This window comes from Leptonychotes weddellii, chromosome 1 (assembly GCF_054177405.1).
Source record: "Leptonychotes weddellii isolate Sample4059 chromosome 1, ASM5417740v2, whole genome shotgun sequence".
NCBI classification, from domain to species: domain Eukaryota; kingdom Metazoa; phylum Chordata; class Mammalia; order Carnivora; family Phocidae; genus Leptonychotes; species Leptonychotes weddellii.
In genome coordinates, this window is record NC_138369.1 from 134,693,176 (window position 1) to 134,720,770 (window position 27,595).

General features: G+C 43.3%; 1 protein-coding gene and 1 non-coding gene across 2 annotated transcripts in view; one reads left to right on the forward strand and one right to left on the reverse strand.

Annotated features, from left to right (window-relative positions):
- Window positions 1–27,595, reverse strand: part of ARHGAP31 (Rho GTPase activating protein 31) — a 100,197-nt gene that overhangs the window by 13,322 nt on the left and 59,280 nt on the right. The window contains exons 2-8 of the mRNA XM_081833595.1: window positions 25,130–25,232; window positions 22,604–22,748; window positions 12,736–12,818; window positions 11,246–11,353; window positions 10,457–10,599; window positions 4,357–4,555; window positions 2,158–2,282 (exon numbers count right to left, since the gene is read on the reverse strand). Of these exons, the coding sequence (XP_081689721.1) occupies window positions 2,158–2,282; window positions 4,357–4,555; window positions 10,457–10,599; window positions 11,246–11,353; window positions 12,736–12,818; window positions 22,604–22,748; window positions 25,130–25,232 (906 nt within the window). The remainder of the gene's footprint in view (window positions 1–2,157; window positions 2,283–4,356; window positions 4,556–10,456; window positions 10,600–11,245; window positions 11,354–12,735; window positions 12,819–22,603; window positions 22,749–25,129; window positions 25,233–27,595) is intronic.
- Window positions 5,470–5,606, forward strand: LOC115938391 (small nucleolar RNA SNORA42/SNORA80 family). Its single transcript, XR_004073515.1, has one exon. It is a non-coding gene; the product is annotated as a small nucleolar RNA SNORA42/SNORA80 family (small nucleolar RNA).

Genomic DNA, 27,595 nt, shown 5'->3' on the forward strand with positions numbered 1-27,595 from the left:
CCTTTTGAAAACCACACGGCGGGGGTGGCGGTGGGGGGTGTTGGAAATCTTCCGAAGGCAGGATCAAAGCAGATCATTTATTCATTGTTTTGCTCTATTGTTTTGGACTTTTTGTTATGTGGTAAACTTCTTTCATTGTATCACCGATTCTGTAACTGAAACGCTCTTTGATGTGCTTAAGCAAATCTCTTTACTATTAGATCAGGAGTTTCTTGCCAGGTACTCCTCCCCTCAAATTCTCCTTTGAGAATCCTAATTTCTGATTTGTATCTGATCTAGCATACCTGTGGCAACCTGCCCTTTTCACCGGAGATACTTCCAGTTGGTGAAAGCCATGTTTCCTCATACGGTGAAGGTTGTAGATGCCTACCCAGGATCAGTTCCCTTCCTCCTTCTCACAGAACCCTCGTACTTCTTGGCTGCATCCCATTCCTCATGCCAGTGACTGGTTTAGGAAGCCAGGCCGAAGCCGGTCAGCACAGGGCACTGCCTTGGCCATAGGGATTGATCCATATGACTCAGTGAAGGCAACTGAGATGGGGGTGGGTTGGGGGGTGTTTCTGATGGGTGGCTGCTGGGAAAGAAGAGTCCCTGCTCTGAGGAGCAAGCTACCAGAAATGATGTTCTTTCTCCTGGATGTAGTGACAGTCAAAGGTAAAGCCTAGAAGTACTATAGCCACTTTGCTGCGGCAAAGAAGCCAGACTGGGGGTGAAGATGACCCAACAGCTGAGGAAAACGGGGGACTGGAGACAGAGCCACTGTGTTAAACCCTGCAGCCTCCCCTACGTCTGGGTGTCCAGTTACAGAGCCCAGTAAGTTCCCTCGCTGCATAAGCCAGTTGAACTGGATGTCCTCTTACTTCCAGTCGCTGGACCTGCTATAACCCATAACATGCCTCATTACTCCAGGAGGCAAATGTGAAGGTTTCTAATGTCTATCTTTGGCACACAGTTATCACTGGCTTCAAGGAAAGTCCTTCAAAATATTTTCTCTCATTTTTCCTATAAGCATTCATTTTCCCCCAAAATCTTTATTACTAAAAACTTCAGGGACACCTGGGTGGTGTAGTCGGTTAAGAGTTGGACTCTTGGTTTCTGCTCAGGTCATGATCTCCAGGTCATGGGATGGTTCCCTGCATCTGCTTGAGATCCTCTCCCTCCCCCCCACCCCACTCGTGTGTGCGCTCCCTCTCTCTCTCTCAAGTAAAATCTTAAAAAAAAAAAAACAAACTTCAACCATCCACAAAATTTGAAGATCTCTAAACCTACCACCCAGGCTGACATTTGCCATATATTTGCTTTCTCTATTTCTGTATCTGTATCTACCTATGTACTTAAATTTTGCTGAATCATATGAAAGTGAGTTTCAGTATTTTGACCCTTCATCTTCACATACTTCAATCTTGGGGTGCCGGGTGGCTTAGTTGGTTAAGCATCTGACTTCAGCTTGGGTCATGATCCCGGGGTCCTGGGGTTGAGCCCCACACTGGGGTCCTCGCTCAGCAGGGAGCCTGCTTCTCCCTCTGCCCCTCACCCCGCTCGTGCTCTCTCTCTCAAATAAATAAATATTAAAAATAATAAATAAATAAATACTTCAACCTTAGCATAGACCTCCTAAGAACCATTAGCACCCTATGCAAATTTACAATTCCTTAATATCATCTAATAACTTACCTGTCCCCAAAATTATCATTTGTAGCCCCTTTTTTCAAAGGATCCAAAGTTTGCTCATTGCATTTGTACATTTACCTTTTACAGCTTGTTTTCATAATGCTTGCCCCCCATTTAAAAAAAAAAATCAAGAGTTTCAGTCTATCACACTAAAGGTCATTGTGGCAGATTTCTCTGGACTTCCCTTTATGACAGTATTCAGCTGAATTGGTTATATTCCCCATTGTACCGTGATTACCTCAGTTCCTTCCTGCTCTAATTCCCATTAATTATTCAGATATCATTCCCACAATGCAACACTCCTATTTAAAAATTATAACCCTGGCATGAGTCATGAGGGAGAAGGGACAGATCTTCCTTATAGTATAGTTCAATTAATCAATGTAGAAGGAATGATGGAAACAGAAAATGACCAGGAGGTGGACTGAACGGAGTTTTTCTAATACAATATACATCTCATAAAACATAACTGCTAGTAATTCTTACCTGAGAGCCTCTGTCCTCTCACAAATACACTCCCGTTTCTACTCAGCTTTGATTTGGAGTCTGATCCAGAACGTCCCAGGTTAAATATTGATTTCCACTTCTTCGATTTACTGGAGAGCTTTCTTCTAAAAGAGCCAAGCCATAATAAAGGGTTAGTTTGGTGACTGGTCATTTCAGTGGGACCTTTACATTGAGAAGGAATACCCCAGTCATGTTCTTGGTTATGAATGGCTCTGACATTTCAGGAAATTCCTCTCTAAAATTCAGTTTGAGCCTGAGTCTGGCCCTATCTGGGGATGCCCTGGACAACCAAGCTAGGCTTTCACATTCCTCAGGGGAAGGGGCAAAGGTGTGCTATTAAGGGCAGGTGTGAGGGCAGACAGAAGCAAGATGGGTGGGAGACCCGGAGGTCACAAGCAAGCACACAGTTCTAGGAATTCTGGTAAGCACCACAGTCCTGGGTTTTCAAAGACACCTATTTTTTTGCAGGAGTAAACACTAAAGACCAAAGAACTCAGTGCCGATATGCCCCCTGCACTTTGGCCATCCTGCTGGGTCATCCACAGGTGAGGAAAGGGCTGGCAAAGACTTCTGTGGACTGAAAAAGGGGTGGATGAGAATGGAAAAGAGTTTGGCCTGGGAGAGTCAGAGGCTGCTGGGTGTGGCCAAAGATCACTGCAGAGAAAGGCAGAGGGTAATTAGTGTGTCTCTGGCTTCACTCCCATTTCCCTGATGCCTCTCGCCAGGCTGCCTCAGTAGGAGGCAAGAAAAGGAGAGTGCTAGACTGGGTCCGGAGGGCCTGGGGCCACCAGAGGTCACCAGAAGCCTTGCCCCACTCGGGCTCGCCCAGCTATCAGACTTCATAAAGTTCCACGATGAAACCCTCCAACTTGTGGGTTCCACAAAGGACCTTTTCTCCACAGGGTTCTCATAGAACACCCAGATCTCAAGCCCAACATGTTTTTACAATCAATCAGAGATAGATCTGCAACGCTTGGTGGTTTCTTTTGAATCTGGCCCAGTTTTTTTCCAAGCACTTGGCCTGGGATGTATTTTATAGGCTTGCGTACGTTGGGGTATGGTGCACCCCAAGTGTGGCTGAGGCACAGAGAAAATGCACTTGATGGTCCTCCTGGGGTACTCTTCTTTCTGATCCCTGGGTGGAAGTCTTATTCTCCAGGGATTTAGGGAGTGAAGTCATGGGGCTCAGTCTAGAGAGAGCATGATCCATGTACTTCAGGAAACGGAGGGGTTTCTTGCCAGGTGAGGTCTACGTGTGCCATTCCCATAATGCATATATATGCACTGTGACAGACACCCCCACTGGTGTGTAATGTGGCAGCACTCCTCCTCCCTCCCCAAAGGGAAATAGCCCCACCATCTTGGGGATCATGCTGACAAGAAGACCGAGGTGCCTCTTTTCATACCTCTTTCTATTGACCAAACATTGAGGATGACAGTCTCCCGTGAAAAGTTTGCCTTCCAGCCCCACCACCTACTGTCTGCCTGGAGTTTGGGACTCCTCTCAATCACTGTTGACTTTTTAGAGTGGGCTGTGAAGCTGAGAAGGAAAGGGGGCTGAGTGGAGACCAGGGTTCCAACAGAGAAAGCAACAAGGAAAGAAAATATCCTATGAATAAAACTGATGTTCGGTTTGGTTTTGGAGGCGAAGGAGGGCCCTGACAGGTATGGAAGGAGGAATGGAAGCCAGGCAAGTGTGTCCCCAAGCCGCCTGCCCAGAGCTCTTGGTCTAGAGTGGCACTTCTTGTTAGCTTATCTTCCACTCGTCTCTATGACTTTCATAATGTCACCTGGAGGCGGAGGCTGGTGGGAGGGGGTCAAGTTGTTGATTGCAGCAAACTTCCTTCTGAAAATGTCAAGACTGTTTTGTCTAAACTAAGGAGTAAGGGATTTTAGCCATGACTCTTGACCCCTATGAGCCCCACCCCCATCATGGTACTTAGGGATCTCTGGTGGGAGAGCTGGTCTTGATAACTTGGCGGCAGGGAGGGAAGACATCAATCACCAGTGAGAGAGAGCTGTGGAGACAGCTCCCTTCTCTTCTGGAATGTTCCCTCACATCCCGACCCAGCCAGTACCCCCAACCCATGCTGTCATTGTGACCCTGAGACTGCATAACTACTTCCTCTGTCCCCCTCCACCCAAATGTTCCCCAGAATTTAAGAGAACGCTGCTTACTTGTTGTCTGGTAACTCAAGAACAGTGTGGAAGAGGGTGCCCATGGGAGGGACAATTTCAGGCAAGCTATTCTCCCTCCTTTCCTTCCGAGCAGGATGGTTAGTAGCCAGGCTCCGGGCCTGAGCTTCCTCTAGGCTTACCAGCTTCATGGGCAAGGAGAGGGCTGGCAAGGTCAGGCTCTTGGTGATGGGCGGGTTTTCTATACAAAAAAGAAAAGAGCTCAGTCATGGAAGGAGGCCTGTGCATCGGGTGTAGCCAGATTCCTCATCCACAGCGCCTCCATTCCTGACTCCCTGACAGGAGGCTTCTGGGGGATTTGGGGGTTGGGGGCAGAGGCCAAACATAGGAAACTGACCACCTCATGGCCAGACAGCCAGCAAGCATGTAGGGCTTCAGGAGGTAACCTGTACTTCTCAGAGAGGGGCCCTCCCTCTCTCCCTCCCTCCCTCCCTCCCTTCTTCCTCCTTTCCTTCCTTCCTTCCTTCCTTCCTTCCTTCCTTCCTTCCTTCCTTCCTAGGACATTTACTGAGCATTTACTGCCTAGTACTTTGGCCAGGTTGGAATGTACGTCCAGCCACAGACGTGGCCTCACTTGGCCAGAACAAGGCAGGAGACCGTTCCTGCTCTCTGCCGCCACAGAACACACACTCCAAGACGATTTAACGTGGGAGCCTATACTTCCCCTAGATCACTAAGGTTTATATCCCTGCAGTGAAAAGACATTTTATGGCCTCCACTATTCCCTAAAAGACAGCTGGCTTTTTACTCACTACTCAGTGGTATTAAGTGTATGCAAGCTGATCTTTTCTTTCTATGGTTTTGGGTTTTATTTTGTTTTTCTTCTTGTTTAAAGAAATGGAAGTGATGATGATAGATCAATGGTGTCCCAGGGCATCTCTTTTCTCCAAGTCATTGGTTCTCAACTTGGGGCACTTTTGCAGCCCCCACCCTCCCCCCTTCCCCAGGGACACCTAGCAGTGTCTGAGGACATTTTTGGTTGTCATAAGCATGTGTGGGAGTTCTACTGGCATCTAGAGGCCAAGGTTGCTGCTAACCATCCTACGATGCACAGCACGTGAATGCACACCACAACAAGAACTCTCCGGCACTAGCACATGGGGATACGCTAATGGTGGGCCCTTCTCTGTGGGCCTCTCATAGTGGACCCATGCCAGAGGAGTGGGCAGTCCCGAACCACTGCCCAACCTCCTCACTGGTGGGCTGTGAGCGCTGAAGGGGGCTGTCCAGTGTGGAAAAGTAAAAAGGGAAAAAAACCCAACCACACACACAAACAAAAAAACCAAAAAGAACTATCCGGCACGAAACGTCAGTAGTGCCAAGACTGAGAAACCTTGGTCTAAGTAAAAGAAGAGGAGGTCCAGGTTGGGCTCTGTGTAGCCTCTGGCAACCTGGCCAGTTTTCTGTAACTTCAGAAGGTGTGGAAAGACTCAAAGATAACTTGGACCAACTGAGACTAAAGCAATCTTTTTTTGTAGAGGACTCACCTAATTTTCAGAAAGCATCTTGATGGCACCATTTCTCTTTGCAGAGCATGACCCTCTCTGGGAGGAGGGAAATAAAACCACTGAACAAGGGCCTTGTAGAAAACAGAGACGGTGGGCAATACTGGGGTTCTTCCAGGCAGGAGAGCACATGGCAGTCACTCGGCAGGACTGCAATTAAGTAAATCCGCGATCCTAAAATCTTTTCAGTAAAGTTTCCAACTTTAACCCAGTTTTCCAACTCAATCCCAAGGAGTTTAAAATATTTAAATTTTATATACTCCTAATATTTGCATTCTAGATTATTTATGATTTGTAAATTATTTGTTTACTTAAAAAATTCAATCATTCTGGGAGCAACTGGATCAATGGGAAGAACCTACACTGTAGGGTCAGGAGACCTCAGTTGGTATAGCACTTACCCCTAGTTTCAGGCTGCAGTATCCTAAAAGGCCTGCTCATTGCCTCTGCTTAGATGTTTAACAGGTATCTCTGACTTATCATTTCATAACAGACCTTGTGATTGCTGCTCTTCACCTCTAAACTGCTACCTTCTCCCATCTTCATCAAGTCAGTAAATGGCACCATGGACCACCCAGCTGTAAGCCGAAACCTGGAAGAGTTCTTTTTCATTCATTCCTTTTTTTTTGATGCACCACCTCCTCCCACATCCAGCCCATAAGCAAGTCCTATGATTCTTACCTCCAAAATGCATCCTGAATCCAGCCACCTTCCTTCCACCCACTGCTAACATGCTAGTCCAGGCCACCATGATTGCCCACCTGATTTCTGCCATTGCTCCTTCGCTGGTCTCCCTGCTTCCAGACTTGCTGCCTTTCCATCTCTCCTTCACACCACTGTCAGAATGCTCAGACCCTGCACTCCCTGCTCAAAATCCTCAAATGCTTTCCCATGGCACTGAGAACAAACCAAACTCCTAGCTTGACCTTCCATTTGCTTTCCTTCTCCTCTTTGCCCACAGACCTAGTGGTCTACAAAAATATACAGTAAAAATTTTTTGAATATATATTCTCATTATAAATTATACACATATATACATGTATATAATTACACATGTGTAAATTATACACATATACCACTGTATTATATATAATTATATATAATTTCTGTTATATATAACAGAAAACATACAAAATCATAGAAATTACAAAATATACAATAGAAAGAAATGAAAAAGAAATGCTAATAGTTTCTTCCAACACCTGTGGTTCGGTACTTCAGTCCTTGGTGCCCCCCAGGGTGGGGCACCCCACTCTGGAGACCACACTGGCTCTAGCTACATTGGCCTACTTTCTGTACCACTATGAGCCCCTTTCCACTTCAGAGCTTTTATAATCTCTGTTCTCTGTGTTTGGAACATTCGTCCCCCAGATCCTCACATGACTGGTTCCTTTTGTCAAAAGGTCTCAGTTCAAAGATCACTTCCTCAGAGACCATGGCCACTCTGTACCAAAATACCACCACCAAATCATTGACCATTGCATTAACCTGCTGTGTTTTCTTCACAGTATTTGTCTTTGAAGTGATAATGTATTTATTTGTAATCTTGTATATTGCCTGCCTTCCCAACTAAACCATCGCTATCTGCAGGGCAGGATCTTTGCCATTTTGCACACTGTTGTGTCCACAGTGTGTAGAATAGGGCCTGGCCCTAGAAGTTGCTCAATGCATATTTATGTTTTAATGAATCTTGGGTATATCACAATCTCTCTGGCCTTATTGCTCTCATTTATTAAACAAAAGTATTGGATTCTATGACTACTAAAATCTTTCCAATTTGAAATAGAGCCCTATTTCCAAATCTAAAATTCCAGAGGGTATGGCTTCTTCCATTTTGTGTAAACATTAACTATGCTATCTTACCGAAGTCCATACGAATTCATGACAAGAACATTTAAATGAAATGCACTGTATAATAAGCATTAGAGGCAATCAAGAGTTAAAGTCTCACGAGTAAACTGGATTTCAACATACAGTACAAAAGATGATCGAGGCAATGGTCACAAAGAGAAAAGGCATTTCCAGGTTACGATCAGGAACGGCTTTAACACTAACAGTCACGGATAGGATTTGCTGTCAAGTAGAACATTTCCCAAAAGTCATTTATTCTCCACAATGGTTTATTGGTCTGTTTTCCTATTTTTTTCTCCTCATAGAGGCAGCATAGAGTTAAGGAAAGAGCAATGGGCTGAAAAACTAGGTTCAACATTCAGTCTCAAAGTTACTAGTTGTGTGGCTTGGGGCCATTACTAAGCTTTTCTGGTTCTCCGGTTCTTCACATATAAAATAAGGTTGATGACATTATTGGTTGTTGTGATAAGTCCATGAGATGATGTATGGGGAGCGCCCATTCCTGGCATAGAATAAGTCCCCAACCATTTACTGGTTGATTCAAAAGAATGAATGAATGAATGCATCTTCTCACCTACCTTCAAAAAGGATTTATATAGCTTATGATAAAAAATACATCTCTAGTGGGAGAGTTAAAATAAAGATAAAAGAAACATTAGCCACTCCTAAGTATATAACCAAGAGAATAAAAACATGTGTTCACACAAAAACTTGAATTCACAGCAGCATTATTCATAATAACCAAAAAGTAGAAACAACCCAAATGGCCATCAACTGATGAATGGATAAACAAAATGTCGTACAGGTATACAACAGAAGAAATATTATTCATCCATAAAAAGGGAGGAAACACTGACATTATGTAACAATATGGATCAACCTCAGAGAACATGTGCTAAGTGAAAGAAGTCAGTCACAAAAGACCACATGTTGTATGATTCCATTTATATAAAATGTCCAGAAGAGGCAAATCCCTAGAAATAGAAAGTAGCTTTGTGGTTGCCAGGGTCTCAGGGGAGGGTGAAATGTGCGGAGACGGCTTCATGTGTATGGGGTTTCTTTCTGGAGTGATGCAATGTTCCGAAATTAGATGGTGGTGATGGTTGCACAATTCTGTGAAAACACTAAAAGCCACTGAACTGTGTACTTTAAAGTGATTAAAATGGTGAATTTTATGCTATGTGAAATTTATTTCAATAAAAATTTTTTTTCAAAGGAAGGTTATAAACCACATAGAGGACAGGGTAGGGGTGGGCACAATTATGCCAGGAATCAAAATTGGATGTTAGTTGCAATTGATTATTCTGATGGTTATGCTTGTTTGTTCCAAATACATTAGCTAAACTAGAAAAGAATGCTTTAATCAGCTAACACAAATATTTTGCAGATAGGGTTCTCATATACCACTGGTTCTCCAAGTGTAGACCCTGACGAGCGGCAGCAACATCACCTGAAAACTCATTAGAAATACAAATTCTGGGGAGGGGGGTGGGGTGATGGGTATTAAGGAGGGCACGTACTGCATGGAGCACTGGGTGTTATACGCCAACAATGAATCATGGAACACTACCTCAAAAACTAATGATGTACTGTATGGTGACTAACATAACATAAAAAAAAAAAAAAGAAATACAAATTCTCAGCAGCATTCCAGACAGACTGAATCAGGAGTTCTGGGGATTAGGTCCAGTAATCTGTGTTTGAACAGCCCTCCAGGTGATTTTGACGTATGCTAATGTTGGAAAACTCACACAAGTGGTAGTTACAAGGCTTCTTGACCGGGGCGCCTGGGTGGCTCAGTTGGTTGAGCGACTGCCTTCGGCTCAGGTCATGATCCTGGAGTCCCGGGATCGAGTCCCGCACCGGGCTCCCTGCTCGGCAGGGAGTCTGCTTCTCCCTCTGACCCTTCCCCCTCTCATGCTCTATCTCATTCTCTCTCTCAAATAAATAAATAAAATCTTTAAAAAAAAAAAGGCTTCTTGACCAACTAGACTTTTGATTTTTACAAATTAAACTCACAGGAGTTCAAGCAACAGAAACCAATTCATTCCTAGTGTTCATTATATCATTATGAGAGCTATCGGAAATCATAGTCTTGCATCTTATCACATCCAGCCTCAAAGAGCTATGTCTTTCTCACCAACATGGCCACGGAGGGTTTCAGCACTAACCAGTTTCTGCATACGCATGCCCACAATACACACTCATTTTTGTAGGCCTAGTGCCTGGTGCGGGGTAGAACAAAGTAAGCACTCAAGAAATGCTTGCGAAGAGAACACATTCTGAATATACACGTGCGTATGACCACGCTGCCTCTTAACCCATTCACATAAAACTCCAAGACGAAGACCTAAGGGTCTTCTGAAATAGCACAATGAAAGTAAAGGTGAGGGAGGAATGTTTCCTGTAGATAATAACCCAGAGAGTTTAATAACTCACTAAAACCAACAGATTATTCCAGCACAGAACTCTGCATTCAAGGGATAGGTCATGTATACAATGCTCAGAAACATGCTACAGCCGCCCACGAACACATCTTGCTGCACACAGACCAATGTACACATATGCACGATCCCCAGACGCTGACACACGAAGTAGTCAGCACACACGCACACAGCCAACGCCCAGAGCTCGAAGCAAGCCCACCCTAACTTCTTCTTGGGCCCCAGCACTAAGGCAAGGAAGAAGGATAGCCTGCTGGGGAGTATGCCAGAAGCAGCCATTACCATTGTTCTCCAAAGACCCAGGTGTGCCGTTGTTAAAGATTTGATCCACATGATTCAGTATGAACTCAATCACCACTTGCTGGACCCGAACTGCAAGGAAAGCCGCGTCTCCATTGCACCCAGTGGCTTCGATTTCTTTGGATCTAAATCATGAATGAAACACAGTCAGTGAGTGAGTCTGCCCCACAACAGAAAGCGGTCAGGGGGAGCCCGTGGGCCTTTTGTACAAGCCCCATTTCCTAAATGTATACAGTTAGTTAATCTCTAGGCTATTTTAACTGTTTAAGACCTATTAAAAGGCCTCCCCAAAGGCTGTGAAGCCCAACACACTGAACAAATTTGAAAGCAATGACCAGGTACCATGCATCGCTAGACTATAAACACTGTATGTGTGAATATACACGAATTGATTTTTTTTCTGCATAGGATCTCCTTCCACCCCCACCCAATTGTTCTGTGGGTCAGGTCATTTGTGAAGTCCTATGAAGCAGTGACCCCACCAAAACTAACAAAAGCCAATGAGCCCTAAAGACCAGAAAGGCCTTTTCAAGAACTTATAACATACAGACCCGTAACTTTAGCCACATGCTGGTTGTAGCCAGAAAACGCCTTTGGAACCCAGAGTTTCCAGGATAGCAGACAAAGAGCTCAGGCTATTACAATCGTCCTAATTTATATGTGTTACAAATGACCACTTAGCTACAGGTGTGTCTTCAAGGGCCTTCGTTTCAGTTGGTGGGCTGCTTTGAGCCCATGGGGGTGGTGAGAAGGTGAGGGTACGGTGGTTACCTGAGCAGGTTTGGCGCCCACACCAAGGCCAGGTTCCTGGCATGCATGTTGGTCTTGCTGCTGAAGGAGGCAATGTGGGCCAGGTGTCGAATCAGGTATTCCAAGGTCCTGTAATGGTTCATTTTTTTTTTTTTTTAATTTTTTTTAACAAAGAAACTTTAGTGCCTGTGTAAAGCCTGACATCTGGAGATGATTTCTATGTTTGGATTTAAGAGATTCTAAATATTTCTATCTCATGAATTTTGAAGGAATATCAGGAAGGTATCAAGACTGATGGAAATAATCTTCTTGGCCCTAGGCATGCTGGCCCAGGGTGGAGAAGGGGAATGGTTTTGTCAGAAGTCAGTCGAGGCCCTTGGAGAGCCAGAGGCAGTTCCCTGGGCCTCCTTTTACCCAGGCCACCACTGCTGCCACACAGTCTTGAAACTGGTTCTTTTTTTTTTTTTTAAATTTATTTATTTGACAGAGAGATAGCACAAGTAGGCAGAGCAGCAGGCAGAGAGAAAGGGAGAAGCAGGCTCTCCGCTGAACAGGGAGCCCAATGCGGGGCTCGATCCCAGGACCCCGGGATTATGACCTGAGCCGAAGGCAGCCACTTAACCGACTGAGCCACCCAGGTGCCCCGAAACTGGTTCTTATCTCTGCTCTTTCTGGAATTATCCCAGCTACGGATAACTTGGTCCTTGTTAGTTGGAGAGCTCATCTCATGGATGAATGACATCTGTTACTGTAGGAAGTTCTTTCTTATACTGCATCAAAATCTGCCCCCTTGTAAAAGAGGCTTAGAGAACCCTGGGAAAGGTGGTAAGATGAGGGACTAAACTGTGAGAACAAAATGGAAGGATGGGAAGATGTGAGGGATGGTATTGGTGAGCCAACAGAGAGATCAGTCAGCCAGAAACTCAAGAGCTCAAGCCAAACTCTTTTTAAAAACCCTCCCGGGGGCGCCTGGGTGGCTCAGTCGTTAAGCGTCTGCCTTCGGCTCAGGTCATGATCCCGGGGTCCTGGGATCGAGGCCCATATCGGGCTCCCTGCTCCGCGGGAGGCCTGCTTCTCCCTCTCCCACTCCCCCTGCTTATGTTCGCTCTCTCGCTGTGTCTCTCTCTGTCAAATAAATAAATAAAATCTTTAAAAAAAAATTAAATTAAAAAAATAAAAATAAAAACCCTCCCGAATTCCAGAGATTTGTTTATGCTATGAATCTGGGTAAGAACCTAGGATACCACAGCCAGTGAGGCTGGCTTGTGTGATCAGAATGACTTCCTGTGAGACTCTGAGGGGGGCCCCACAAGTGAATAGGACATGGGCTGCCCCTTCCCGCCAATGTCCCCGGGCAGGCACCGACGCATTCTGAGAAAAGTTGACCTGTTCACCCACCTCAAAATACCACAGGAAAGTTATGAACTTGTTCCCTTTTATGACACCAGCCTGCATCTCTGGTATTATACCGCCTTGAGAGGTCGCGGACATCTTTTACCAAGGATTCTTACCTATAATGGGATGGGGGAAGCTCCTGGATGACATTCTGGATGCGGGCCAGTTGGCCTTCTTCCGGGCAAGGTGACACTGCCTCCTGTGGGGAAGAACGTGAAGCAGCCCAGTGAGTGCTTGAGAGGGTGGATGCCCACCTTGTCTCCTGGCTTTATTTAGGTTTCTGGTACTCCAGCCTCCCAACCAGGCCTAGAGATCATCCTTCCAAGAGGCATGCTTTTCTAGTAAAAACAAACAACTAAAACCCGAGGGTTCGTGATGCGAAGCGTCTAACAGTGAGTGCACACGGGGACATGTGGATTGCTCGGGCCTCTGTGCATCCTCAGAAGGTTGTTAGGTGTCTGACACAGGTGTAGAATCTTGGGTGTGTGGTGTGGCAGAGAGAGGGATGGAGGTTCACACTGGGAGAGATAAAGAGACAGAGACAGAGAGAGACAGGGATGACAGGGTGGCTCCATGTTTACTCAGTCAGCTGTCTTCTTGGGTGCAAACAGCTGCTTCCTACCTGGCCTGACACAATTCCATGACCTCACTATTCAGTGGCTCATCTACTGTTAGAGATGCTGATGTGAGGAAGCAGGGAAGACGAGCCTTCTCAGCAGAGTAAGAACCTTGTCCCTGAGACCTCATGGTCTCACCTGGACGTGCTCTCTGGTTGTTTCCTGTGTGGGTATTTGTTCTCCTGAGACAGGGAAACCACAGGGATCCCATGAAAAAAAAAAAAAAAGCTGTTTGTTTGTTTTTCTCTTTGCTCCTTTTCCTGCTTCTGTTCTTGCTGGGACCTGCACCCCTCGCCTTACACAGGCCTTACAGAACAGATAACATATGTCCTCCTTGCAAAGGAAGAGAAGTTAATGATCTCTTTGGAGGCTTCCAGCACAATAGATGACATCTAAGGAGTGACCTGGGTTGTCATGACCAGTTTCCAAGACCACTGACTCATCAAGACCCCTTGGCTCCAGGGCATAAGTGACTTACGGAGTCTTTGTTCCTGGATTACTGAGAGGACACATGCACCACACCTCAATAAAAACCTCAGGCCCCAAGTAAAGATGAGACTCACTCTTTTCTCCTTTCTGAGTCTTCTGGAAAATGCTCTGTATCTACTCTCTCCATGTCTTCAATAAACTCTACTCTCACTTCTTCTTGGCTTGCATTTGATTTCCATCCTGTGACAAGCCAAGGACCCTCTTGGCTGGTCCTATGGGACTCCCCACTCTGGGTCGGAGGACCCAGGCAGCCTGCATCACTTCAGTCTGCCTGGGTCCTTCAAGGAGAGCCAAGGGCATTTGTAAAGGCAGTGTGATCACAGGCTTGCCCAGAACTTCTGCCTGATGTAGATGTCCCTGGGCAGATGCCAGTGCCCTGTCCTGAGAAGCTGTCCTGCCTGTGCCCAGGCTCAAGGTGGCCCCTTCCAGTGCAGTGGCCGAACGCTCAGGAACTGCAGTATGGGAGCAGTACCTAAGTGCAAGGTCAATGGTAATCACATCTTTCTTTTTTTTCTTTCATATGCATATACCGTTGTAACCCCACCTAGATCAAGACACACTTTAAAGACAGTTCCTGAGCTCATGTCAATCCTTAATAACCCCGAATTCACAGGCGTATGTGACTTACAGTCTTGAATTTCCTCCCAGTGCCAGAAACTTTCTTTACATTTGTATATAAGGAAAAGTCAAATCAGGACATGCATTCTTTACTTTGACTCTCAGTAATGAGAATTTTTAGGCACAGAAAAGAAGGAAGTTGACTGGGCACTTTCTGTTACGCCAGGCCCTGTTCTAGGCCACATTTGCGGTGTCTGGTCTGCTTTAACTTAAGAGGAGAGGTCCTAAGTGCCGCCCCAGCCTGGACTTCCCAACTCCCTTACTTGTCTCCATTGTTTCCCACAGCCCTCCCCACCATTACAGATACTGCAGCACATACTTAGTAATTAGGCCTGTTGCTTACTGTCAGTCTCCCATGCTAGATGGAAGCTCTGCAGGTGTGAGGAGTCCTAGCGCCTAGAGCAGTGCCCGGCACCCAGTAGGGACTCCCTCCATATTTGTTGGCTTTGTCATACTCCATCTAAGTGGGACATCATGCCAGGGCTTTGCCCACCCATTTTTTCCCCCTTTCCTTCTCTCCCCTCTCCCCTCCCCTTTTAATTTAATTGAAGTAAAACAAAGACACCAACTATTTTTTCAAAGGCTGTCAAAATTCTCCACAGGGGAAAACTTGAGATTGTGCTTCCCAAGCATTGGTGGGAGAAATGAGGCACCGGGAAGGTCACGGTCACAGGTGTCCCAATCTTCAGGTGGGGGTGCAAGCCTGAGAATAGAACCAGCAGAAGCATGATCTCTGTTGCAACCCTCAATTTTTGAGATATGGAGGAGGTGGAGGGAGGGAATAAGATCCGGGTCTGGAGTAGGAACACCAACACCACCGCTTTCTTCCTCAGAAACTCACAAGGGGAGCCACGGGAGAGAAGCTCCTGAGCAAGGAGGGGCTGTGTAATGCTGTGTGGACCCTCCCACATTCTGTCCTGCAAAGGGGGAAGGGTGGGAAGCCTCTCTTCCTTTCAGCAAACTTTGTACAGTGCTCCCCATTTTCTAAAAGTGTGTCTGGGGAATAAAGGTGCAGGTCAATTTAATAGCCCTCATGGAAAGTTTCTTTGATATTTTAGGAAGCTGTTAGTCATCTTTGTTCTGAGAGGCTGGGCGGGTCCTCCCCCTAATGCCTGCAGGTCCCATTTGGGATTCTTGTTTATTTCATTGTTCACAGCCTCTTCCCCCGCCCCCCCCCCCCCTTCAGAAGCCCTCTAGATCCTGTAGTTTCTCCTCCAGGGGTCCAGTCCTACAAACTTATTTTTAGCTCTCTGTTCCCCCATTAGGTTGGCTGAACCTATCATCAGGGAGTTGGGGGAGGGGAGTTGAAGCTTTGCCTACCCCAATATTTTGCCTGAGAGAGAATTTCACTCAACTTTTGCCAAGCTAATCTGGCTAAGAGTTAAATCTTAAAAGACCTAGGATGAATCTGTTGACTGTTCGTTCTCTTCCAATCCGTGTCAATAAGACCGGCTTCCTGCCTGCCCTTTGAAGACTTGGTCCAAGACTGGACTCTCCCTCCTTCTGGTGGGCCCTTGCTCTTATTTTATCTGTTTACCTGAACACTACTGTCACCCTTAGAGCTCAAGTCCTGCTGCCGGGGCAGCCGTGTCACCAGGGGGGACAAACAACCCATGTCTCTCCTTTCCAGTTGCGCCCCAGCTACAGCTCAGTAAATTATTTTAAGCAATTAGACTAGAAAGTAATTCATGCCCATCATTTAAAAAATGAAAGCATTCAGAGGAGTACACAGGAAAGTAAGCCTTCCTGCCGACCGCAGATCTTCGGAGGTTGTCTCCAGAGGCAACCTCTGTGTGTCCTTCCAGACAGTCCTTACCTTTCCATCTTTGTCACACACGTGAAACAAGCCTGATTGTGACAGAGAACTTGAACTACCTCCATTTGACCTCAAACTTTCAGTTGATTAGGTTCTTCTTTCCAGCTTATCTCTTAATTTAGGCAAAAGACCCTACAGGCAAAGCATCCCCTGAGGGGAATGAAACTACCCCTCAAGCCATAAGGGCAAGACCCTGTGTGACTGACCCCAAGACAAAGATCTGTTTGACCTTCACTGCCCACCTGCATGTTCCCACCCACCTTTGCCCCACATTTTCCTTATATAAACCTGGAAAGTATCTTCGGGACTTTGGAGACAGTCTTGGAGACACTAGTCCGCAGTCTCCCCATTGTTGGCCTCACTGAAATAAATTCCTTTCTTGTTTCACCACCACTCACGTCTCTGCCTTTGGATTTCGTCAGTGGCGAGTGATGGAACCTGGCCCCTGTGGCACCCCAGGAGTCAGGTGCTCTTGCAGCCCTGCACCCCGGCTAGAATTACGTGACCTGGCCCATCTGCAATTTCCCATCATCCTGGTTTGCCTGAGATTAAGGGTTTCCTGGGACATAGGACTTTCAGTGTTAAAACTGGGGTGGTCCTAGGCAAACCAAGGGCAGCTGGCCCCTGCCCCCCCCAACCTTGCAGCTATCTTGAGCTCCCAGACAGTCTGCTTTTGCCTACTGCCACACACTAGTAGCCCACCCCAAGGGACCTTTCAAATGATATGTGTGGGTCCACAATCCTGTCAGCAGAGGCTTACTAGGTAAACATTTTCCATCAGCTGGAGAGCAGGAAAAGAAAACACAACAATGAACAAAATGAACACTGTTTCTGCCCTCAGGAAGCTTACAACTGAATGAGGGAGACTGATACACAAAGAAGTTATTTCAATATAAACTCAGTATAAAATTAAACACCTCTCTAAACTGCCTTCTCTAAAAATCCCAAATCAGCAACTTTTCTTTTGGGTTTAATAATTCCAGCTGAATCAATGGGATCAAAATTGAATTTTTCCTAAAATGAACTTTTTTCTGATAAAAATAAAATGTAATATAGTAGGCTGAACAATTGCTCCCGAAGATATCAGGTCCAAATCTCTGGAACCTGTCAATGTTACTTTATTTGGGAAAGGAGTCTTGGCAGATGTGATTCAATTAAAGATTTTGAGATGAGATGATCCTGGATTAACTTGATGGGCCCTAAATGCAATCAGAGCTATACTTGTAAGAGGGAGGCAGAGGGAGATCTGACACAGACAGAAGACGAGAGGACCACGCCATCACGGAGGCAGAGATGGGAGTGATGTGGCCATAAGCCTTGAGTGCGGGCAGCCACCGGAAGCTGGAAAAGGTGAGCAGCACTTCCGAGCGCCCCCCCTGACCACCCCCCGCCCCCCCCCCCAGGGCTCTTGACCTGGGAGAGTACAAATTTCTGTTGTTTAAGCCACTAAGTTTGTGGTGATTTGTTACAGCAGCTACAGGAAACTAATACGTGTATTCAAAATTAAAATATGAAATACAAAGGAATTAACAATCACTTGCTATCCTACCAGCCAGACATACTACTATTAACCTCCTCACATTCGAAGCATATAAGAAGCAATCTGCCTGACTTTCCAGCACCAAATATGACCATGCATCACTTCCTATTCAGTTGCATATACTGCTTTCTTCCATTTCACTTTATATTGTGGCCGATAAATACTCTTCAGAAATGCAACTTTTCATGGCTACCCAGGACCAAAAATAATAGATTTATTATCATTTATTTAACATATCCCTTGTCGTTAGACACATAGATACTCCCCACATTTTGGTATTATACTATTGCAATGAAGCATTTAGAAGTCCGTTACTTGTATACACACCTGATTATTATCTTAGAATGTAGTCCTAGAAATAGAGGTACTATATTTAAAAAATAGGAGCACTTTAGGATTCTCAGTAGTAATTTCAAATGACTTTCTGAGGTGTCCAGCCAATTCACACTTTCCAACATAGAAAACCATAGAGGAGCACCTGCTGGCTCAGTTGGTAGATCATGCCACTCTTTTTTGTTTTTGTTTTATGTTTTTTTGTTTTTAGATTTTATTTATTTATTTGACAGAGAGAGACACAGCGAGAGAGGGAACACAAGCAGGGGGAGTGGGAGAGGGAGAAGCAGGCTTCCCGCCGAGCAGGGAGCCCGATGTGGGGCTTGATCCCAGGACACCAGGACCATGACCTGAGCCGAAGGCAGACACTTAACGACTGAGCCACCCAGGCGCCCCGATCATGCCACTCTTGATCTAGGGGTTGTGAGTTCAGATCCCATGCTGGTGTAGAGATTATTTGAAAATAAAATCTTTTAAAAAGGTAACAACAAAACACCATAAAAGAGCCAGTGTCAACACAGGATTCCTGCATGAAATACTAATGTTAAAAAATTATTTAATATGCAAATATATTTTTCTAATACATTTAGAATTTTTATTTTTAAATTAAAAATTTTTTTCACGTTTCAAAACTGTCTATCTACAGTGCCTGGGTGGCTCAATCAGTTAAGCATCTGCCTTTGGCTCAGATCATGATCCCAGAGTCCTGGGATGGAGTTTCACATCAGGCTCCCTGCTCAGTGGGGAGCCTGCTTCTCCCTCTACCCCTCTCCCCTGGTCGTACTCTTTCTCTTTCTCCCTCTCTCTCAAATAAATAAAATTTTAAAAAAACCTGTCTACCTCTCTGACTTTTCTTTTTTAAATTGATTAGTTATACACCATGTTATATCAGTTTCAGGTGCATTTATAATTTTTTAAAAACTATATTTCTTCTACGAATTGTTTGTTGAGGTTCTTTGCTCATTTGTTTAGCAGGTGGTTTTTGTTATGTGGGGCTTTTTTCTTTTTATCAATAGGTAGGAGTTCTGTATAATTAAAGAACATTAATCTCCTGTCATCTTTATTGTAAATGTTTTTTATAGTTGACCATTTGCCTTTTAATTTTGTTAATGTGTTTTTTATACAGAAAAAAATTATGTGTAGTTTAGTTTGTTACATTTGTCTCTGGTGATCTTTTTCCTTTTGCTTTTGTTGTTAGAAAGCTTTCCCCTGAAATCTGTTAAATGGTAAGAATGTAACTTGACTTTCCTCCTTTCCCAATAGTCAATTTTCCTAATACTGTTTATTGAATTCTTTGTTAGCCTGGGATGCTTTCTTTATCTCATATTAAGTTACTGACTACCTGGGCCTACTTAGGAGCTGTTAACTCTGTTTTAAAATAGAGTTTTGAGACAGAATATTAAATCTTTCCTTCTATTTACTAACCGTACAAACCCAGACAAGAGTGTCTCTGAGCCTGATCTGTAATACACTCATCTGTAAGAGATTATAAAACCTACTTTATAGAGTTATTCTGAAGATTAAATGAAATAATATTTTAAAAAGCTTATCATATAGTAAGTCCTCAATAAATAAACTCATTATTATCTGTTATTCCACTGAGATAGTATTCTACTTTAGCTGTGCAAGTGGGTTTAAATAAATCATTTTAAGAATGTGTGACAATGTTAACAGAGCTATTTCCATATTCCTGAAGGTTTGCTTATATTATCATAATTTGTTATTGTGACCAAAGAAATCAATTAAATGATAAATTTTTCAACAGAGTTAACTTCACTAGGTCCTACTTATGTACAAATCAGTTGCACAGCAGAACATTTATTTTATTTTTTAGTATTAATACCATGTTAGATTTCCTGGAAATCTGATGACAAGTTGAAAATAATGTTGCTTTGGTATTACTCTGTTGCTGTGGGAGAAGAGAACGATTAACAATTTTAGGGAACAAAAGTGGGAAGAGATAAATCTGGGTTTTGTTCTGAGCCTATAAGCAAGATTTAACAAAAAAACATATTTCTGAAGTTTCCAGATAAGAATTCTTATCTACTCCCAGCTATCATAAAATGAAATTTAGTTAAAATAAATTAGACTCATTCTGTTCTTTAACATGATGCTATTCTATTCTATCATATTCTAAGATGTATTATTATACCGATAAAAGGATTAAAGCTATGTAGAAAAAGACAATAAAGTCTTATGCGCAAATTAAAACAAAAATAAGATATTTTTGGTTGATTCAGATTGGCAAATAATTTAACAAATTAGAAATACTGAGTGTTAGTGAGGCTGCAGGGAAAAGACCATTCTTATCTCTCTGGAGAACAATTTGACAATACATAACAAAATTTTAAGTAAGAGCTTTTTACTCAATAAATCCAAATCTATGATTTTTTTCCTAAAGATATAAACAGAGAAAAGGATAAAGATATATATACAAAAATATTTATTATTATAAAATCAAAGTGTTGAGAAACAAAAAGTCAAAATGTTCATCAGTAGGAAACTAGCTTCAGAAATTCATTGCGCATATGAGAAAATACTCTGTAAAAATAGTGTTTCTCTATTTGTTAGCACAGAAAGATGGTCACATTGTTGAGTTAACATTCCAAAGCAGCGATATATATAGTACTGAGAAGGGAAAGTGGGGAGAGAGAAAGAGAGAGAGGGAAAAGGAGAGAGATCTGTAATGATGTCTCCTGAAATGTTAGCAGGGGATATGCCTGGGGTGTGGGATTTCCAGCGATTTATACTTTCTCCTTTACACTCTCCTGTATTGCTTTCATTTTTGCAATAAAATCCCATTTTGATTTGGGAAAACAAAATGCAACAAAAACACTAAGCGAGGAATAAAAGAGTGAAAGAAATACCCACATGTTAACAGTAGCTGTCCTTGGTTTTTAAGAGAGGAGACAAAGGGTTCTTTACTACTTCCTTCCATTTTCCAAACTGTTACCAAATATGATTACTTTTAAAATGAGGAAATAATCACAGATTATAATCTGGCCGACTCACGTGAGACCCACAACTTTTCCTCCTGGTTCCCAGGAAAGACTCCTCTATGGTTTCAATGGCTAGAGGCTGCCATTATATTTGACTTAGCCACTCAGAGTGGAGGCTCATTTGCCTTCAGCCTTAGGGTCCACAAACCCCTGACACTTCACATCAGCTTGCATATGTGGCTTCTCCTCTAGGCCCAAGTTCTTTGTGTTTTGGCCTAATTTTTTTTCATTAAAAAATTAACATACTTTTAGTAGATGAGATTTTGAAAGTAAAAGTCTGAAGAAGCAGGGAAAACTATAATCTCATCATTGAAATAAATGGCTATTAATCCTTTGAACATCTTTCTTTTTAATCATATTTTAATCATATTTTAATGTAATATTATGCATCTTTTCTTTTCTGGTTATCATTATGAGTGTTTCCCTCTATTATTGAAAACTCTTAAATATATTTTAATGGTCCAAACCCAACTTTTAAAATGCATCCACTTATTCCTATATCGTTTGGAAGTGAACAAACTTTTATATGCTCAGAATAAGTTTATTACAGGAGCCATGAGAAAGATTGCTTCCCACGTTAGAGCCTAGACCTGGTCCTTATCAATAATTGCAATTCCTCCATAATCTTAATTGCAAGCACCCCCCTGACCATCCGACTCTAACAGTCTATTGACCTCATTGGATGAATAATCCATCGATAATACTTTTTCACTGTCACTCAGTGCCTATGGCCTCACTTCCCCTGTTATCCAGACAAAATTCCATGGTCAACTATTTCAATCACTCTCCTGCATACACCCTCATCTTCCTCACCCCCCTTCATTAGATGAACCTCAATCTTGGTTAAACCCATCTCTCCACCTACTCTGCACCTCCACCCCAGCAACCAAACGTTCAAGCCTGATTTTTAATGCTATCTCTACAGACATCCTGTAAGCATTTATTCTTTCTACTTTTCCTACAGGTGCCCCTATTTGGTGACCACACAGGTGCTAGTAAGGGATTCTACCCATCCACCCTCCACCAACCCAACTCATGGGCCCAGCCTGCTCTTCCTCTTGGCTGCATTTCCCAGATTCTTTTCTCTTTCCAGCTTCCTGATCTCTCCCTTGACTTGGGTTTGTTCTCTCTCCCTTCTCTACCTGCCTACCTCATTCCCCAACCCCCAAAAGAACTACAAAAGGAGAAGCCTGATGAAAATGAACTAGCTGTAGGTGTACATCTGGAGTCTTAGGTTCCTGTCCTGCTGTGTGACCTTGGGCCAGTCATTTCACATCTCTGGCGCTTAGCTTCCCCCTATACAATGAGGCACATTTGGTTAAGTAAACACGGAGATAATTCTAATCCAGCTCTTGAAACAAATAAACATGATTCTGAAAATCTAAGAAAGGAAAAATTTAGCCAATGGACCCACTACCTTACTTTCCTCACTATAGTATCCTACTTCCATTACCTGGCTAAGATAATGTCAACCATCTGGTGAATTTTATTATTGTTATTTTAGTGTTGAAACTCTCCTTGGCCCATCTAGGAGTCCCACCCAATAACCATAATGGAAATCCAAACACTCACCGTGAATTTCTCATAGAGCTCATAAGTCAGGAGGGGGTTGGGCAGCTCCCTAAAGTAGAGCTTGCAGAGTGAGCCCACACAGTGGATGTCCTGGAGGTACACTTCCCTTGTCAGATCTGGACATTGATCTGAGCCAAACTCTTGCCTGAAACAACACAGACAGAGACATAACAATCCCGAGAGCATGTGTTCCATGTCAGCAGCTGCTTGGCTGCTTAAGGGTAAAAAGACCCTAAACTGCTGATCTGACTCTGTTTTTGACCTCCATCAAGATGACCTTCTCTTCCTGGCACAAGGAAGCTCCAGGAAGTCTTCCACTTCAGGTCTGGATCTTCTCTGTGAAAGCTGCTGTCACTGGAAAAACATGCCCATTTACAAATGGATTTCTCAGGGCATTATGTCCCAGTCTCAGTTATGAACAGTGGGGAAATATGAATTTTTGTTGCCAAAAAAAGCCTGTTGAGATTTCAGTTCTTCCAAAAGATTGTTCTAAATGAACTTCTCTTTCTTGGAGGAGAGACCAAAACCAGGGTGAGTCAGATTGTTATCATTCATCTCCATATACTCATGTCAACAAACTTGTTTATCTGGAGACTCGAACCCTTCCAAGCTGCCTGATAGTGACTCTCACAGGATAGATGAGATTATAAATATCTTCTTATGAACAATGTACAGTGAGGTGTTTGGGAACAACATCAGATTCCAGGCCTTGTTTCTAACTGAAAAATATTTCTTGACCAAGGTGATGTGAATACACTGCTTCAAATAATATATACTTACAAGTTAAAAACCTGTTTAAAAAAGTGACAAATTGGAGCTTTCATATAGAGGAGAAGTTAAGTTTCTTGAGAGAATTCATCTGGTCAGCCGAATAGTGGCAAACTCAACGGGACTCACAGAGCCAGCATTTCAAAAACGGCCCCCTGCCCGGTTTCCTGTCACCTGGTTCTGGCCCTTTAACAAAGAGTGGGGAAATCCCTGATGCTGTCTGAACCTGAAAGGAGCTGGGTGGGGCCCTGAAAAGAAAACCTTGCAGCGCCTTATAAATTCACCAGTGTGTTTTTTGTTTCTTCAGCTTTTTGTTGTTTTTGTTTTTGTTTTTAAGAGAGCAGAAGAGCAGAACAAGAACAAATTTGGAGCTTATCCATTTATTTAGCCAAAATTTCCCTGCGGAGGCTTAGGTCTGTCCTTTAATGAAAAAGAATTTGGCTATCGCCCAAGTGTTCTCCCACCATACCAACTACTGTGTCGTCTATTTCAGAGCTAAGGGTAAAACATTAGAAAGTATTTGCTGTTGAAACTCTAAAAAACGTCACACAGGTAAATTAGTGAAATTATGTAAGTACATAGATCTGTTAAAATTGATGGTTGCAACAAAGCAATTAGTTTTTAACAGTCGCCACTTCTCCAGGAGTAAAAAGGATGTCTTATTCCTTTCGTGGAATGTCATTACAATTGCGATGGGGGGAGGAGGGGCCAAAAACCCAATCAGAGGAAGAAGACAGAAGATGAATTAACTGTACAATCTATTCAATTTAATGGTAACATGAATGTTTTTATTGTTTTAAAAGTCTACACTTATAATTAAACATTGAAATATATAAAAATAACACCTGATAAAACACTCTGTAAATATACTATATATCTACTCCCTTTATTTTATATATATAATACATATAAAACACACACATACATATCTGTGTTTTGCGTGAAGTTTATTGTACTCTTTTTTTTTTATTTTTTAAAGATTTAATTATTTATTTGACAGAGAAAGACACAGTGAGAGAGGGGACACAAGCAGGGGGAGTGGGAGAGGGAGAAGCAGGCTTCCCGCAGAGCAGGGAGCCTGATGCGGGGCTCCATCCCAGGACCCTGGGATCATGACCTGAGCCGAAGGCAGACGCTTAGCGACTGAGCCACCCAGGCGCCCCAAGGTTATTGTACTCTTAATTCAATGTGATAGAAATTTCTTCCCCCAAATTCTAGGATATATTTTAGAATTGTTTAGGATAAATCTATAGAATTGGAAATAGTTCATCTACCCATAATTTTTTAAAATATCAACCTCATTGAGAGAAATGCACTATCGTGTAGATTTTTTATTTCCTGACCAAGTGAACTGTCAAGTGTTGAGTCTGTGTCAACAGAAAAACTCGCGTCATCTCCAAGTTCTGAACAGGGACCTAACTGAGCTCTGGGTAGGCAAATGAATAATAAATCACATTGTTCTAACTTGTGATCTAAATCATTTGAGTTCAACTGAATCCACCTAAGAAGGATAAACCTGGTGCAAGACAAAGAAACAGATTAAAAACCCTCAGGAGCTTTTGTTGGAAAGAATTACATCAGACTAGAGGATTTCCTGATTAGATTAAGAACACTTTGGCATCTGAAAACATCACACTGATCTGCTCTGCCAGCCTTCCCTCAACCCCTTCAGGTTTTTAATAGTCCCAGCACTGGCGGAGTTATGCACAGAGGAAGGATCGCGGGAGAATTCTTTTGGGGGCTGTTCTTTCAGCTTACCTTAGCTTTTGTATATTTGAGGTGACTCCTGAAAGCCGATAAATTCCATCCACAATGCCATGAGTCTCTATAAATTCTGCACAGCTCTTCAATACATATGGAACTATGTAAAGAAAAACAATAAAGTATTAGATATAAGTCTAACTGTCCTTTAAAGATATCCTTTTAAAAATACAGGTAACTTCAAAGAGAAGCAAGTATGGAATGCATATGAGTTACAAGTGGAAACAATTACTTTTAAATGGTAGATGATACTCTTTTGTATTTAAAAAAAATCATGAGGTTTTGTTAAAGTTTAGAAAAGTCATGTGTTTTAAAAGTTGGTTGGGTTTTTTCAAAGAATTTGAAAAATATGCAAACCCTTAGATTTTGAAACCAGCAGTGACCCTGGAAATCCCACAACTCGATCTCCACATTTCACTGGTTCTCCAAGTGTGGTCTCCTGACTGGCAGCATCAGCATCTCCTGGGAACTTGTTGGGCGTGCAAATTCCCAGGCCCTACTCCAGACCCACTGAATCAGAAATTCTGGAGGTGGGGCCCAGCAATCTGTGTTTTAAAAGCTTTCCAGATGACTGTTGCATGATACAATTGTCTATATTCTACACATGAAGAAACCAAGGGTGCAGATAAGCTTACTTACCTCACTCAAGATTACCTGTTGCTTATAAAAAGTAATTAATACATGGGAAAATGCTTATGATAGAAGTCAGTAAAGGAAAAACAAGGCACAAATTCAAATATACATTGTGAATTTAGCTATGTTAAAAAAGATGCAAAGGAAAAGAGACTGAAGATGTCTACTAGAATGTCAAAAGTGATTACAGGCTAAAGTGTTTTTTTTTAAGGGTGAGAACCAGGGGTGCCTGGATGGCTCCGTCAGTTAAGCATCTGCCTTCGGCTCAGGTCATGATCCCAGGGTTCTGGGATCGAGCCCCACATCCGGCTCCCTGCTCAGCGGAGAGCCTGCTTCTCCCTCTCCCTCTGCCTGCCGCTCTGCCTACTCGTGCTCTCTCTCTATCTCTCTGTCAAATAAATAAAATCTTTAAAAAAAAAAATAAAGGTGAGAACCACCCTCCACCAACACCACTGAATGGGTCAAACCAGCCATTGATTGAATGGACCACCTAAAAGGGACCAACATGGCCCTTTGAATTCCTGCCACTCCAGAAGTTCAATGCCCAGGTAGAAAAGTCTGGATATGCCGACCTCTCAACACTGACCCTGATTGGCCCAGCCAATTCAGTGCCATAGAATGGCAGCTGCAGGCCTTTTGGATGGCATGGAGAGAGCAGCGAGTTACTTGCCACTTTGGTTCCTGGACAGATCCACCTGAGGTCCCTCCATAGAGAGTGCTGTGGATGGTGGTTTTTTATGGAGCTACCAAAGCCTTGGGCACCGAAGTCTTCAGTTGTGGAGGCGGTGGGGTGTAGGAACTCCATGAGCTAGAGCTGGGTTGGCACTGTGCTCCCTCCCCCTAAAATACACCTAATCCATGAATGCCTTAGGCTTAGAGTTAATGCCAACCCATTAATGCTTAATGTACATGATGGTGCCTGCACACAATTCCAAGTTGGGCTGGGCTTTTATGTAAGTAGACACCAGGTATTTAGACACAACACTCTCCCTGGAGTCCCTATTACAACATTTTCTAAACAATTCTCCGACCTTTTTTTTAAACTACTAACTGTAACTTTGGATGCTCAGTAAAACTTGTCTACTTCAAGTATTCCACCCATCTTTCAAAGGCTGTGCACCCCCAGGACCATTCCCCTCCAGGACACATCCATGTTTGGCCCTGGTCTCTCATGACCGGAACTGGGGACAACTTCTTCGTTATCCCAGGTGGGTAGCAGGCAAGGAATGGACTTGGGTTTGGAAATATTGAGAGCAGAGACCTGCATGGTAGTACGGCTCACTATGAATGAATAGAGGGCGGGACCAGAGTGCGGTGGAGGAGGGGTTGTGAGGATGGGAAGGGCCTCTGCCTGGCTTCCACCAGAAAAGCTCTACTTTGATCTGTTGTATGAGATAGTGTTCCTCGTGAGATTTTTGTCTCTCACCCCATGCCTCTAAATAATAAATAAATAAATAAATAAATAAATAGGCAAAGAGAGTTCCAATGCTTAAAAAAATTGTTTTGGGTTTTTTCGTTTTCGTTTTTAACCCCTATCATGCACAATAATGGTCAACTCTTTCCCTACCACGCCAAGCTGTTGTTTTTGTAACCTGCCACGTTTGGTTTATGGTTGAGAATACATGTTTGGATATCAAACTGCCTCTGTAAACTTGAGCAAAATACGTATGTCATAATTCTGTCTCTTAGAGTCTACATCTGCAAAATGAGGATAATGGATCCTGACATATAATAAGCATTCTACAATGACAGTTATTATTCCTATTTGAAGCCTGTTTGTGATTTAAATTCATAATTTGTGAGAAGTAATCTTGGTGAAAATATTTTGCC